Source organism: Pan troglodytes, chromosome 13, assembly GCF_028858775.2.
Source record: "Pan troglodytes isolate AG18354 chromosome 13, NHGRI_mPanTro3-v2.0_pri, whole genome shotgun sequence".
Classification (NCBI taxonomy): Eukaryota; Metazoa; Chordata; class Mammalia; order Primates; family Hominidae; genus Pan; species Pan troglodytes.
The window spans coordinates 22156377-22172613 of record NC_072411.2 but is presented as its reverse complement, the minus strand read 5'-3'; the positions used below and the strand labels follow the sequence as shown (position 1 = coordinate 22172613).

The following is a 16237-nucleotide window of genomic DNA, read 5'->3' as shown; positions in this document are numbered from 1 at the left end:
CTCGCTCCTTAGGAAAGGTGTCTGTGCCCTGCTCTGCAATGCTTTAGCTATGGGATTTTGGGCAAGTGACTTAACTCTTGTGAACCACATTTGCTCATCTGTAAAATGGAGTGAAGACCTTGCAGGGATTTTGTGGAGAATAAATGAGATTGTGTGTAAAATTCTTAGCGAATTTCTTAGTGCCTGGGACATGGTTGGTGCTCAGAATAATAGATTCTCCTCCAGTTGCTCAATTTTAGGGGTATATTCATTTTTTCAATAAAAAGAATATTTGAGAATGACTGTCATACTTGTAGATTTTCAGATTATTTTGGAGTATGCATTTAAAATTTAATGTATTATTTATTTACTTTTTAAATTTTTTATTCGTTTTTTTGAGATGGAGTTTTGCTCTTGTTGCCCAGGCTGGAGTGCAATGGCACGATCTCGGCTCACCGCAACCTCCGCCTCCCTGGTTCGAGTGCTTCTCCTGCCTCAGCCTCCCAAGTAGCTGGGATTACAGGCGCTCACCACCATGCCCAGCGAATTTTTGTATTTTTAGTAGAGACGGGGTTTCACCATGTTGGTCAGGCTGGTCTCGAAATCTTGACTTCAGGCGATCTGCCTGCCTCAGCCTCCCAAAGCGCTGGTATTACAGACGTGAGCCACCGCACCCAGCCGTTGTATTCTTTAAAGTGACAATACTCTTTAAATATTTTTATTTATTTATGTTTTAGAGATGGAGTCCAGCTCTGTCACCCAGGGTGGAGGGCAGTGGTGCCATCTCGGCTCACTGCAAGCTCTGCCTCCTGGGTTCATGCCATTCAGCTGCCTCAGCCTCCCGAGTAGCTGAGAGTACAGGCACCTGCCACCACGCCCAGCTAATTTGTTTGTATTTTTAGTAGAGATGGAGTTTCACTGTGTTAGCCAGGATGGTCTCTATCTCCTGACCTCGTGATCCGCCCGCCTCGGCCTCCCAAAGTGTTGGGATTACAGGCGTGAGCCTCCGTGCCCGGCCTATTTATTTATTTATTTTTTAGATGGAGTCTTGCTCTGTCACCCAGGCTGGAGTGCAGTGGTGCGATCTTGGCTCGCTGTTACCTCCGCCTCCCAGGTTCAAGTGATTCTTCTGCCTCAGTCTCCCGAGTAGCTGAGACTACAGGCGCCCACCACCATGCCTTGGTAATTTTTTGTATTTTTAGTAGAGACGAGGTTTCACCATGTTAGCCAGGATGGTCTCAATCTCCTGACCTCAGGTGATTCGCTCACCTCGGCCTCCCAAAGTGCTGGGATTACAGGCATGAGCCAACGCGCTTGGCCCAATATTTTTAATTTTTATGGACATATAACAGTTGTATATATTTATGGGTTACATAGGTATTTTGTATAACAGTCACATCAAGGTAAGTAGGGTATCCATCAACTCAAGCATTTATCATTTCTTGTGTTGCAAACATTCCAGTTATACTCTTTCAGTTATTTTTAAATGTACAATAAATATTGACTGTAGTTATCCTGTTGTGCTATCAAATACTAGATCTTATTCTGTCTAACTATATTTTTGTACCCTTTAACCATCTCCACTCCCTTCCCCACCACCACTATTCTTCCCAGCCTCTGCTGGTAACTGGTATTCTACTCCCTATCTCCATAAGTTCAGTTGTTTTAATTTTTAGCTCCCACAAATGAGTGAGAACATATGAAGTTTGTCTTTCTATGCCTAGCTTCTCTTAACATAATTTCCTCCAGTTCCATCCATGTTGTTGCAAATGACAGGATCTCATTCTTTTTATGGCTGAATAGTACTGCATTGTGTATAGGCATCACATTTTCTTTATTCCTTCTCCTGTTGATGGACACTTAGGTTGCTTTAAAATCTTGGCTATTGTGAACAGTGCTGCAGTAAACATGGCAGTGCAGGTATCTCTTCAATATACTGATTTCCTTTCTTTTGGGTACATACCTAGCAGTGGGATTGCTGGATCGTATGGTAGTTCTAGTTTTAGTGTTTTGAGGAACCTCTCTATTGTTTTCCGTAGTGGCTGTACTAATTTAACATTTCTACAAACAGTGTACAAGAGTTCCCTTTTCTCCACATCCTTGCCAGAATTTGTTATTGCCTGTCTTTTGGATTAAAGCCATTTTAACTGGGGTGAGATGATACCTCATTGTAGTTTTGATTTGCATTTCTCTGATAATCAATGATGTTGAGCACTTTTTTAATATGCCTGTTTGCCATTTGTGTGTCTTCTTTCGAAAAATGTCTATTCAGATCTTTTGCTTACGTTTAAATTGAATTATTTGATTTTTTTTTCTATTGAGTTGTTTGAGCTCCTCATATATTCTGGTTATTAATCCCTTGTCAGATGGGTAGTTTGCGAATATTTTCTTGCATTTTGTGGGTTGTCTTACACTTTGTTGATTGTTTGCTTTGGTTGCCCATACTTGTGGGGTGTTACTGAAAAAATCTTTGCCCAGACCAATGTCCTGGAGAGTTTCCCCCATGTTTTCTTTTAGTAGTTTTATAGTTTGAGGTCTTAGGTTTAACTCTTTAATTCATTTTGATTTGATTTTTGTGGTGAGAGATATGGGGGTCTAGTTTTATTCTTCTGCATATGGATATTCAGTTTTTCCAGCACCATTTATTGAAGAGACTGTCCTTTCCCCAGTGTGTGTTCTTGTCGGCACTGTTGTCAAAAATGAGTTCACTGTAGATGTGTGGATTTATTTCTGTGATCTCTATTCTGTTCCATTGGTCTGTGTGTCTGTTTTTTTTCCAGTACCATGCTGCCACAAAAACAGCAATGGTTGTCGTATAATTTGAAGTCAGATAATGTGATTCTTCTAGTTTTGTTCTTTTTGCTTAGGATGACTTCGGCTATTCTGAGTCTTTTGTGGTTCCGTATAAATTTTGGGATTACTTTTTTATTTCTGTAAAGAATGTCATTGGCATTTGATAGGGATTTGTTGGATCTATAGATTGCTTTGAGTAGTATGGACAGTAATGCTCTTTTAAAATTGCTTTGTTAAAATATAATTTACATACCATGACAGCATTCATTTCAAGTGTATAATTCAGTTATTTTTAGTATAGTCACAGATAGCTGCAACTGTGCATCTATTGATGGACAGTTGGATTGTTTCTACCTTTGTCTATTGTGAATAGTGCTGCTTTGAACATTTGTATACAAGCTTTTAAACACCTGTTTTCAGTTCTTTTGAGTGTATATCCAGGAGTAGAATTGCTCTATTACATGGTCATTCTATGTTTAACTTACTGAGGAACCACTAAACTGTTTTCCACAGTGGCTGCACCATTTTATATTCTCTCTAGCCTTTACAAAATTCTCCACTTTTTGGCAATGCTTGTCTTTTTTTTAATTTTTTTTTAATTGTAGTCACCCTAGTAATTATGAAGTAGTGTCTCATTGTGGTTTTGATTTGCATTTCCCTAATGACTAATATGTTTGAACATATTTCCTGTGCTTACTGGCCATTTGTTGATCTACGTTGGAAAAACATCTAATCAAGTCCTTTGCCCACTTAAAAATCGAATTGTTTATCTTTTTGTTGTTGAACTGTATATGATTTGCAGATACGATTTGTAAATTTTTTTTTCATTCTGTGGCTTATCTTTTCACTTTTTTTTTTTTTTTTTTGGAGAGGGAGTCTCGCTCTGTCGCCCAGGCTGGAGTACACTGGTGCAACCTGGGCTCACTGCAAGCTCCGCCTCCCGGGTTCTCACCATTCTTCTGCCTCAGCCTCCCGGGTAGCTGGGACTACAGGTGCCCGCCACCACGCCCGGCTAATTTTTTGTATTTTTAGTAGAGATGGGGTTTCACCGTATTATCCAGGATGGTTTCGATCTCCTGACCTCGTGATCTACCTGCCTCGGCCTCCCAGAGTGCTGGGATTACAGGCGTGAGCCAATCTTTTCACTTTTAAGTGTCTTTTGGTGTATAAAGGTTTTAAATTTTGATGAAGTCCAATTTATTTTTTTCTTTTGTTGCTTGTGAACAACAGTGCACTTTTGAGTAAGAAACGTTCTGGATTTTAGCTAAGTTGGAAGAAACGTATTTAATGGTGGTACTCCTAAGAAATAATAGGGATTTATCAAGGGTTTGTATATCTTCAGATGTTCAAAATTATGTTGTTCTCTGATGCTTAATATTTATATGAAACCCATGGACTTAATTTTTAAAAGCGTAATCGAATTGTGACTAAAACAGGAATGAAAAAGCAGCCAAGTAGCAATTTGAAATGGGCTTCCTGTCTGTAATAGAATACTTCATCTTTGTATGATTCCTTCTTGTTGCTAGGTTACCCGAAGGCCTTTCGGCTTTGAATGGTGAGAATATGAGAGTTAAAAATATGTTGCTATATAGATGTTTCTTCTTTTTTCATCTCCATATAATTAGCAAGCCCCTTGAAGCAAAAATTACAGTTTTTCCTTCCATGAGTTTCAAAAAGCAAATTATTTGTAAGTTTTTAAATCATGCAGATGTGCTTATGCTCATGGGAGAATTGGATTTTCAGAATGAAAGACCCAGTAATTATGGACTACTCAGTGTCCTTTATCTGCAACCACTTAATGATCTTTAATTGGATTTGATTGAAGCGAGGCCCATGAACATTAATTTGGTTAAAAAATACACATGCTTTTGAGTTTCTTGAGCAAAGCTAACATGTTTATGAGGAAAGATACAAACTATCATCTTGGTTAAATCCATGATAATTCTATAATAAATTTGTAGCTGAAGTAAAAGACCCAATATTTATTTGCTAATAAAACTATAAAGTAGATAACAAGTAATCATAACATTATTGGCTCTTATACATGAATGTACAGGGTATCATTTTGTTGCCAAATGCATTTTGCTTTATGGTTTTACACTTAAAAAACTATAACTTGAAAAATATTACAGGTATCAGTTCTACTTTGTCAGAAATGAGAAATACCTGTGCAAGTCTGAAAACAGACCATTGACAGATTGTGTTAGATAAGATCTGAATTATTGCCCAGTGTGGCTAGGACAAAGCATTCATTTAAAGGCAAATCAGTTGTCTTTTCTTTATTAAGAAGCCAAGTCATTATTATCCATGCTTATCCTTTAAAAGCAATGATTGTGAATAAGTGGATCAGGTGCCAATTCTAGGTTCACACTCTCTCCCAGTGCTTGTTGATTAGACTATGCATATTACAAGGTTTGGGATAGTGGTTCAGTATCTTAGGAAAGTGTTTCCATAGTCACGAATACAAGGATAATGTGTTTGTTACAAGGCTGGCATATGTGTTGAGCTGTGCTAAGAAGCTCACCTAAAATAGCCTGGAAGAGACTGCTTCTGATGGCAGCATAAGTCGCGTAAGCTGCAGCAGACAGCTTATTTTATTTTCTGTGTGGAAATAAGGTTGCTTTTTGATATTTTTCTTTTTAAGATTTGTGTTAGGAGTATTCTTTTTCTTGAGGGGGAAGAACTGGTTTAAAAATTTTTAATACCACTTTTAAAGAAGACTCTCTTAAATGAGTAGAGTTGGATGGAGAAGGCTCACACCTCCCCCCAGCCACCAACCCCCAACCCTTTTTACAAAATCATTGTTAGTCTAGGCTTTTATTTTGGAATAGGGTGGCAGTTGTCATTGGTGCTGCCGGATCACACTGAACAAGTGTGGGTGGAGAGTTAGCTGATGCTTAAGTTGCTGTGAGTAGGTATAGCTTTCAGAGCAGTGTTTTTATTTGGTACCAGGATTACTGACAATCATGACTACTGGGAAAGGTAGGCTATTCTAATATATTCTGAAAAGTGTTTATAATTATTGCTGCTTGGCTAAGAAATGCTTAAATATTTTATAATTCCTTTGATAACTAAAAATCATGGATGAAACATGGGAAAGATTGTTATGAATGTTGTTGGTATTTAAGCAGTGAAAAATTGTGAAACCTACAGGGAAATAAACATCAATGTTAACCTTCTAAGACTAGGAGAGAGGAAGTAGGCACAGTAGGCTGAGGCTAGCTGTGTTTTTATCTTCTGTTTATTTCATGGGCTTTTAATTTTTCTCTGCTTATGTTCACAGTATGAGGGTTATGAACATAAATCTATTTGCAATTGCAAGGTATTTGTTAATAACGCTAAGTGGTCTTGAAAAGAATCTACTGGCTAGAAATTTCTAAGTTTTCCCAGTAGGTATAGAGGAAAAGCATAAATGATAGCAGTGCAAGGATGCTGCTTCTGTCTTAAGTCATTGTTTATTTTTTTCCCCTTTAAAAGATTTGCATTTTTAAAATGCAAAAATGTACAGGAAAACTACAAAAGAAGTATTGTTCACAAAAAATCTTCTTGATTAGCTTTCAGTCTTTCCACAGAGCTTTTTCTCAGGTTTGGCCAATATCGAAGTGATTTTAAAAGATTCTGTATAAACAGGGTTTGCATTTAAAGGTATAGGGTACAGTTGATGTGATGGGAACAACCTGTGTCACTGTCTTGCTTTCCTAGTGGTTTTGCTGGCAGACTCTTAATTTGTTGTCTTCAAAGGGTATTTCCAGACTCTTCTACTGAAACAGGTATTGCACAGAGTAAAATTGCATACAGTAACAAGTGTTTATTTGTCTCCTGCTGTGGGGAATTGGGCACATCCAGGACTTCTGCTCAGTGTTTATTTTGTAATGGATTATTAAAGGTTTGTATAGCTATTTTCTTAAATTTGGTTAAGTTGGGCTGAAAGTACTGGAAGATGCCACATTTCTGCTCATATTTTTAAATTGAGAATTTAAAGTATATTTGTATTCTTTAATTGAGAATTTAAGGTATACAGTGATAATATTTTTATTTCATACCTAAGTATCATATTCTATTTTCAGGTTAAACTGCTGCAGGAAATCAATACCTGGGCAGGAGAGTTAAATAATTCATGTTCTGAAGTAACCTCTCTCAGAGCCTTTCCTTTGAGGATTTGAAAGTGTGTCACTTACAAGTAGCATTTGACTTAAGTTGTGATATTTTCATTTGTATTTAGCAACAGGTCAAAATAATATGAGAGTCAACTTTTTCATGTTAAAAGCCATGGAGATAGCCTCCTGAATCTGAGTTTAAAATAAAGACGATTCTTTCACTTGATGTATTTTTTCAAATTGCCTGCCTCCTTAGTCACTATCACCTGGAATTCAGGCTTACATGCTTTGGTAACTTTTACCCTCAGTAACTGCAGTCGTGATAGGAAACAAGGATTAAAATACTGTTTCTTATGGAAGTGGTATGTCTGAATCATATATTAATTCACGACCATTAAAAATCTGCAAAATATAACAGCAGCAGGTCTCCCAAGGTGTGTAGAGTACTTTAGTGTTTTCAGAGCACTTTCCTGCGTTTTTTGTTTTATGAAGTTCACAGCAGCCCCATGAGGAGTAGGTAGGGCAGCTTTTAAACACAGATACTGAAGGTTTTGGGTTTTCTATGATTGGGTTAGTTGCAGGACTAGGGGAGGGCCCTAGTTTTTGCTGTCTTAGACAAGTCTTTATTCCAGAAAGCCATTTTGTCAGGCCAAGTGCTCTGGAATCCCTCAGACTGGGTATGAGTGCCACCTCTGCATGGGCAGTGTGTGACCTGGGACTGGCAGCATGGCTGTCCACCTTCATTTTCTCATGTGCAAATTGGGGATGATAGTCCCTTTGCTGAGGAGCCAGTGAGGGGCCTTGGGCCTGGCACATCAATCTCATCCTATTGATACAGGGACACATCCACTGTGGCAGCTCTAGATGATCTCATAACAGGAGGTATGAAGGTTGAACTGAGGTTTAAAATAATATAGTTGATCTTTTTATGTAGATATGGAAAGGTATTCTAAGAAAACAAGATGCAGAATTAAATGTATCCTAAGATCTTGTAAAAAGAAACCATCCAGTACCCAGATCTTGGTCACTAACACCACCAGGGCTCCTTGGGGAAATGGCTGAGTTTAGGGCTGGAGCAAGGTGAGCCAGTGTATCTCGCAGGGCCAGAAAGTAAGGAAGTGGTTGAAAAAATCAAAGAAAAAGCAAAACAAAACAACAGTGGAGGTATTGCTGAGAGACACAGGAGTCAACTGAAAGTGCTTCCGATAGCCAAAGCTAGAATGCTTTAAGCAACACAGTAGTGTTGAGTTTTAACCCAAAGTATAAAATAAATGTTAACGATCCATATGATGTAAACAAAATGATTGAAAAGTGTGTAAATGGAGATGAAGAGACGAACCTCTTGTGCAGAATTATTCCAAATCATTTATGCAAATATCCCATTCTAAAGGAGGGGAGCATAACTTCCTAGTCGGTCAGTGTGGTGGGTGTTCTTGATAGGATGTGATGAGAATGGCATTTTACCTCTGTGGTCTTCCTCCCAAAGCCCCATAAGCTCTGTGGAAACATGGCAGAAGCCTTAGGCAAACCCAAAATCAAAGATATTCTGTAAACTCCCTAACCATGTCAAGGTCATTGAAAACAAAGTCTGAGAAACTGTCACAACCTAGAAGAGCCTAGGGAGGCAGGATAACTAAATGTAATGTGGTGTCCTGAATGGGATCCTGGAGCAGATAAAGGACATTAGGGAAAAACTAAGGAATGCTGAATACGCTAGGGACAATAGTTAAAGGTAACAGTTGATCTGCGTGTTGGGTTATGTGCTTTAAGAAAATCTTTTTCACTGTTTCGTGTATTTAAAACAGGTCATTAAAAAAAAACAAAACATACAAAGATTAAAGACATGGACACCAGTAAGGATACTATATGGTAATACAGATCTACCTGAGAGATGAGGAAGACCCGAATTAGGTTGGCCTCAGTGGGACTGAGAGGGAATGGAAGTGAGAGGTGGTTCTAAGCAGCACTGACCACACCCAGTGCTTATTTAGGGCAGTGGGTGGGGAAAGACCTGGTGGGAGATAGGAGGGGAAGAGTTAAGAGCAATTCCATATTTTGGCCTGGACAAATGGTGGTAGGACCAACTGAAGTCAGGAACCTGGAGGGGAGAGCAGGTTTTGAGGGTAAGATGATTATAGGTAATTATAGTTTTGGACACTTGGACATAGAATTTTGTTTGTACGTGAGTTTGATTCAAGTAGGTTTGTATCTTCGAGTAGAGTTGAGATTGCTATTAGAGGATTAAGTATTATTGGAACATGGCTATTTATGTTAAATTGTCATCCTCTTTCTCTTTGTCTTCGTATGTAGCGGTATGGTATTTGCCTCTCTAGCTAAAGAGGGTTCTGGAGAAAGAGATCATTAAAGCAGAGATGGAAGATTTGAAGGATTACTCGCACAAATGGCAAATAGCTCTTAGTGTAATTACTTTAAAGTATGAGAGAACATTCTGGTAGGAAATCTTTTCCAAATTTGGCTCTAAGTTTTTCCACCTGACTTACTTTTGTGCCTATGTAGTGATTGTCAAAAAGAATTGGGTCAAGATTGCTACAGTGATAATTAAAATGACATTTCCAAAAGAGCACAGGGTGTAGATCTGATATCTGTGGGATTTGGGTTCTGACATTTATAACTTTCAGGGCAAGTTGGAAGGTAAAATAAGTACCGTGATCAAAGGGAGAAATGAACATTTAATCAATGAAAGGATATATGGTGACTCTTATGTAATATGACACTCAGAGATTATCTAAGGTGTTGAAATTTTAGTTGTTGACTTCTGGAAGTCTCAGTTTTCAGTCATCAGTTTGCAAACTTTATTCACATCCCTTAGTGTTGCTTAAAACTTTCCCCTTTGCCATGAAATAATAAAAATGTAAGTCAGAATATGCCCACTTAAGGCCTGCATTGTACCTTTTCAGTTCCTTTTTGAGGGATAAATGATGATTTCAATGTCCTACTATTCTCTAACCTATTACCAGGAAGAAGCTTGTGGTTGTCATTATTACTATAATTATAGTCACCCATTCTCGTTCATTACTGCCTTTGTGCCTTTGCCATTCCTGCCTTGCCCGTTTCTTGCCCCAGGGAGCTTGCACACATTATTCTCACTTAGAATGCACTTCACTTTCCTCATGCCTGCCTGGTTTTCAGGTCTGGGTGCAGAGGCTTCCTCAGAAATGCCTTGCCTGGACTTCTGTGGCCTCTAGGAATTCGCTTTCCTAAGACTCCTTATGCTGGCTTATGATCAGCTTTGTGAGAATAAAGATGGGAGCTGCTGTGTTCACCTCTGAATTACCAGCAGCCTGCCCAGTGCCAGGCACAGGACGGGCATTTACAAACATCCTTGGCATACACAAAGGGTATGTGAGCTGGTGTGGTGGACCATGCCTGTAGTAGCTGGGATTACAGGCGCCCCCCACCATGCCCTAATTTTTTTTCTTTTTTTCCAGCAGTGACAGGGTTTTACTGTGTTGGCCAGGCAGGTCTCAAACTCCTGACCTCAAGTGATCCGCCCGCCTTGACCTCCCAAAGTGCTGAGATTACAGGCGTGAGCCACCGTACCCAGCTCATGGGTCTTTAAAATACAAAATTTGAAGGAAAAACACACACACACAATTGGAAGGCCCTCTTTTCTATCTTAAAACAATTTTTGGAGTCTTTAGTGTACTTGGATTTCTTTATACAGAAATGAAAATGGTGTTTGAGCTTGGCTTACTATATTCAGTTATCTGCAGTTAGGCCAGGCTGTGATAATCTGTGTGCATATGCTGGTGGCCGTGAGGGTAGATCCACAGGGTAAACCCTTTCCAAAGAGAAAGAGTACACTTTTTGTAGGGCCCCTTTTCCTGCCAAAACAGTTAGCCTTGCCCTGCTGCTTAGTCAAAGGCATTCTTTTGCTTCATTGTTCAAGGCAAATTGGAACCTTCCTTCTACCTTTCTCTGCCTCCTACTCTTAAATTCCATGTCCATGACAGAGATGCCTGAGTAATCCTCTCCCATGTAGATGAGGTTATGCCTTTGGTAAAAGGCCTACAGCATAGTGTGATTTGGCCTTCTCTGAACCACCATGTCCAAAATGTCTCTCACCACCCTCTGCCTTTCCCCTCACTTTGTTACAGAACACTGTTCTTTTTCTTCTTTGCCTTTATCACAGATTTGTCTTTACAAATGTCATACCCCTTTGTACTGGAAAGTCTCTTTGGGCAGTTAGCATGAATGTTTTGTTCATACTGTATTCCCAGGAACTAGTAAAGTGCCTGAAATGTAGTAGATCCTCATCCTCAATGAATAAACAAAAGAGGGAGATAGTTATCCAAGTCAGGTGGCAACTAGCCTCCTCCTCCTGTAAACTATCTTGGCTGTTATTTCTTGAAGTAAATTAATGCTTTACTTATGAACTCAGAGCTTAAGAAAGAGAATCTGTTCTCTCTCATTCTCCCTTTGTTCCTTTCTTTTCCCCTTTTCTCCCACCTCTTCCCCACCATGTTCTCTTGTATCTTTCCCTTGTTTCCTCCCACTGCCATCAAGAGGTCCATAGTCAACTGGAAGAGAATCCTGGCCTCCATATTTGTGAGCTGGATGGAAGCCCTGTGATGGGGTCCAAGACCCTGGCCCCGCACTGTTTGTGCTCAGAAGTTCCCTGCATGGTGGTGTTTGTGCCCAGCAAGGCTGACTTTTTGGCATGCAGGACAAAGGGGAGCATGGGATGTTTGTTGGTGCTTATGAATTGGGTGTGAAATTTCTCACACAATGGTTGTCTTTGGCATAAATTGGGCAATGTGATTATTATGTGGGCAGTTGGCTTGGGAGCTGGGGAACACAGAAGGAAGCTGAAGGTAGTGGTGAGCAGGCCTCAGTGGTGGGCCGAGATGATGGAGATGTGGTGTGTGGCACACTCACTTGACCTATTTGGGCTAGAAAATGAGCATATGATCAAAGTGTGAGGACAGTTATCAAATAGGTACTTTTAGTAATATATCTATAATTTACAAAAATCTCTTTAAGGACATCCTGTACCTTACGTAGAATAACTGCACTTATCTGCACTTCCTTCTCCTAAAATACACTTGCTTGAAACCTCTCATGATGTTGATTCCTCCTAAGCTTTGCTTTCTTCCTGTTTTTAGCCTGCAGTTGTGTGGCCTGTATACCCGGCCATGCAACAGAATGTCTGGATAATTCTCTAGACAAATAATAGCAGGGAAGCTGAGTGCCATTTGCATTTAGGTTTGTAATACTACCCAAATGTAATTAAAAGAATTTTAGAAAGCTAACTACTTTGAAATTTTGAAACAAGTTATTTTTGGTTTATGTTAACTCTTTATAATTATGTAAATACAGCAATGAGAACTCTAGATTGCTATTGTTTTAAGCATATGTATGCTGTAGTTATCCAAAGGTGTTATTAAAATCATTGAAAACCATCAACTAAAGTATGATTTTAACTTTTCAAATTGTAGGGCTGGAATTATTTAGATTTGAATGAACATTGCACCAAAAAAACAGACATATTAATATTGATTGGAGAAAATAAACCCAAATTCTTGTGTGTGTGTATATATATGTATAGACACATATATATATACATACATATATATACACACACATATATATACACATACATATATATACACACACACATATTCATTCATATTCTCTCTCTTTCTCTCTCTCTCTCTCTCAGATATTTGCTAGGAAAAACCTTCAGATTCCTAAAGTAAGAACTTATTTTTTCCTTCACTACAATGGTTAATTCTTTTCATGCTATCCTGAGCTTTACTGAGCTATTGTAGATGTTTATAGTCATCCTGTTTCCACAGAGAGAAGCTTGAAAGCAGCTAGAAATTCATGGCCAGAGAGTACAAAAGACAATAGTGAGGTGATTCACAAACTAACTTTCTTCCAGGCCCTGTGTGGGGCGGGGAGGGGGAAGAGGGGCAGATAAAGTAGGATGCCCAGATGGATGAAGTCAGTCTTCTGCCCAGGAGAGCTTTGGTATCTAAAAGAGGAAGATTCCTACAGATGACTACTTATTTCAGCCCCTCACCCCTCCCTCTCTTGCTCCTGCTGGATGAACTCTGAGTTAGATGGCTGATGGAGGGGACTAGAGGACGGTCCCAGCTCTGCGAACCTAGCAAGTGGGAGAAGCAGAAGCAGCTCTCTTGGAGAAGGCTCTGTCTGTTTTCATCTTACCCTGAGTCTGTCCGGTCCTGGGGAGAGTTTGAGGCACTAATACACATATGTCTGGAAGTGATGGTCCTTAACGACACATGAAGCCAGGTTTTCAGTCTAAGAGCTCTTGTGGATGTTGAGGAATGGTGGACGTTTCTATGGAGAATTGAGTTCCTGTGGATGTTTCAGTGTGAGTGTCATTCCAGGAGATGATACTGTGGGCTCAGCTCAGGTGCTCAGAGAGTTTTGTGTTGGGGACTAGCTATTCCAGCAGGAAGGATAGTTTATCCCCATCTTCCCTAATTCACCCCCTAGGGAGCTCTTTGGTACTCTGGATATTAAAGTACCAGTCTCTTTGTGTTCCCTTCCTTTGCTTTTTGGCTCTAAGGGTAAGTTTATAGTCTTTCTGACATATGTTTAGAGATACTCTTCTTCAAGACTGATCTTAATCACTCTTGGCGTGTCGCTGTAAGTTCTTTTCTCTGAGGAAGGCATAGTATTAACAGGGTTAACTTAAACTGGGCCTCCAGTTTGGCCAAGAGATTCTAACTTCAGGAACCCTAACTCCTGGACATGACTTGAAGACTTTGTCTTTAATTCTCTGTTCCCTAGTGTCCCGATGGGCACACTCACAGAGTAGTGGGGCATCTGGGCCTGTCCAGGTGCAGAGGGAAGCTGGCTACTTTGTTCATTATCCCCTGTCAGGAGTTCCTTGCCCCTGCTACATCTGTTCAGGAAGAGTCTTTGGAATTTGTTCTCTCTCACTGTATATTCACTGAGCATGGTAGCCCACGGTATTCCTGAGTTAAGTAGGATGTGCACACATTTAAAGCCGCTCACACTCTCAGTTAATGTTAAATGGACCCAAGTAGTACGGGTCACATCCAAGGGTTGGTTGGTGGGCACAGTGGATCCTTTCTAAATTTGTTTGGCCCTATTTTGGATTCATAGGTCATACTGTGTGTGTGCTGTTAGGAAAACCTCACACTGAATCCTACGTGCTGTTGATTGTGTGTGTTCCCACGTTGGACTGCAGTCCAGAGTGAGAACCGTGACTTCCCTTTCTGCAGCCCAGCTCCCAACAAAGTACTTCAGACACAAGCATGCTTACTAGAGAAATGCTGGAGAGATGAAGGAAGATGCACATGGTCACCTATTGGTATTCAGAGGCGGTATCCTCTCCAGTAGCCTTCCAGTGGTAGAGGCTAGGGCAAGACTGGTGCTCTGGGAGTCCAGTTTTATTACAGAAGTAACAAAATGATTAGTTTGAGACCAAATCACCTGTAAGGTGACCCTGTGCTCTGGACTTGAACTTCCAAGTTACAGGGCATGGAGGATTTGGAGAGAGTTTAAAAGATTGATTCCACTTGATGAAAGCATATTCCTAATTGAGCTTTTTTCTTTTACTTACAAATGACAAATTATTTTCTTTCCTGTGACCCTGAGAAAATTGTCATTGAGACCTCCTAAGGACGCTTGACAAAGGGGAAATGGATACCTTCCCTTTGGAATCAGTTCTAGAGAAGGTGGTTTTAACCTTTGGAATCAGTTCTAGAGAAGGTGGTTTAACCTCCATGTCTCAATAATGTCCATACATTTTTTTTTGGCTGCCTAATTTGAATTAGTTGTATGGCCTTTTAAGCCCATTTTTAAAGAAAATTATGTTCCTAATTCCTCACTTCTATTGAAATATTTTTGAAGAGCTGGTTTTTTGCACGCAAAGCATAGCACAAATAATGAGGGTATAAAATAGCTGCCATTTGTCCCATACTTATGGTTTTCCTGTCTTTAATGCATTTTGTCTAATCTGCATGACATCCCTTTGATATAGTACAGAGATGCTTTGGGTTGCCAGCAATGCAGGCCTCATTCCAAGTGGTGTAAGGGAGAAGGGGAGTGACTTGGCTCGTGGAACTGAGAAGTCTGGGTGTGTGGGTCATGCGGTCCTCCTTTGGACGCATGCCAGGCATTAGACCTCGGTTCTCACTGCCCCTGACTCTGCTTTCTTTTGCTTTGCCTCTCTCTTAGGCAGGCACTGCCATTTGTTGGCTCCAACAGCTCCAGGCTTGTACCTGCATAGCTCTAAGTCCACAAGAAGAGAGGTTCTAGAATTAATTACCGTAATGGGTTGGGAGAGCCCTGATGCTGTGGCCAGGTTCCACTGAGGCAAACAAAGGTGTCATCACTCTGAGAGTGGGGGAGGGTGGTTACCCTGGGCTGTCAGTAGAAGGGGGTTGATATTGGGTGGGCAGCACATTTCATAGGTAGACAGGATCATCCTTTTTCACACAGGGAAACAGAAGCCTATCTCTCTTCATTTTCTTTTTATACCTCACATGAGGTTGGTCTTGCTAAAAGTGCAGGCCTGTGACGTTACAGCTCTGCCCCAGAACAGGCTCACTACCCAGTGCGAGCTGTGGATTTCTTCCTCACAGAATCATCGCTGGGCTCCTCTGTTGTGAGTATGCCTGCATCTCTCTGGAGCCTGGTTATAAGTTATGTAGCAGCAGCCAGGGCATTTTCCACCTGAGACCCAAAGAGGAATTGTGCCTTGATCTGCACCTGCAGGAGGCACTCAGCAGCTCTTACCCAGTGTGAACTTTGAGCTCCTACAGTGCCTTAAGGAGCAGGCATCTGTGGAAGTTGGCTTTCTGCCCTCCTCACAGTTCATTTCCCTCTCCAGTTTCCGATGGTGTTTTCCTTGCCTGTCTTTCCCCGGTGTCGTCCTGTTTGAACTCCCTTTGTGAAGGACTAGTAAAGCTGAAATAAATTTTGAGTTGTCACCTGTCTGTGCTCCAGTTCTCTCTTCTCACGTTATCTGTACCAGTGGTGTCATTGTTGAGATCGTCTTAAAATGCCAGCCCAGCTTTTTGGCAGCAAGCTTTTGGGTGGAAGGAATGGAACGTGATCCCTAACTGGCAGCTTGATTGCATTCCACGCTCACTTCTGTGGTAGAGGATGGATTACTGGTGCCAAAGGGCAGAAGTAGCACTCTGCTAGCACCCTCAGAGCTTCTATTATGCCATTTCCACCTTTGTATTGTCAAAAATGCCAACATTTCCAGCCAAGCTGGAAATTTTTATATTCCCTGTGTTCTGACAAAAGCCTTCCTTAATTTTGTAAACAGGGAGAGGGATTTTTGTTTCAGAATATGGATATTGAAAGATTTTTTGTACAGAGTGGTAGAACCGGCCCTA

At 40.5% G+C, this 16237-nt stretch overlaps 1 protein-coding gene across 50 annotated transcripts in view; it reads left to right on the top strand.

Annotated features, from left to right (window-relative positions):
* Positions 1 to 16237, top strand: part of CLASP1 (cytoplasmic linker associated protein 1) — a 308996-nt gene that overhangs the window by 151942 nt on the left and 140817 nt on the right. The window contains exon 1 of one of the 50 annotated variants that reach the window (XM_054678940.2): positions 912 to 5754. The exons of the other annotated variants lie outside the window; for them this stretch is intronic. Within the exon in view, the coding sequence (XP_054534915.1) occupies positions 5739 to 5754 (16 nt within the window). The 5' untranslated portion in view covers positions 912 to 5738. Of the gene's footprint in view, positions 1 to 911; positions 5755 to 16237 lie in introns of those variants that run through there. 50 annotated transcript variants of the gene reach the window in all.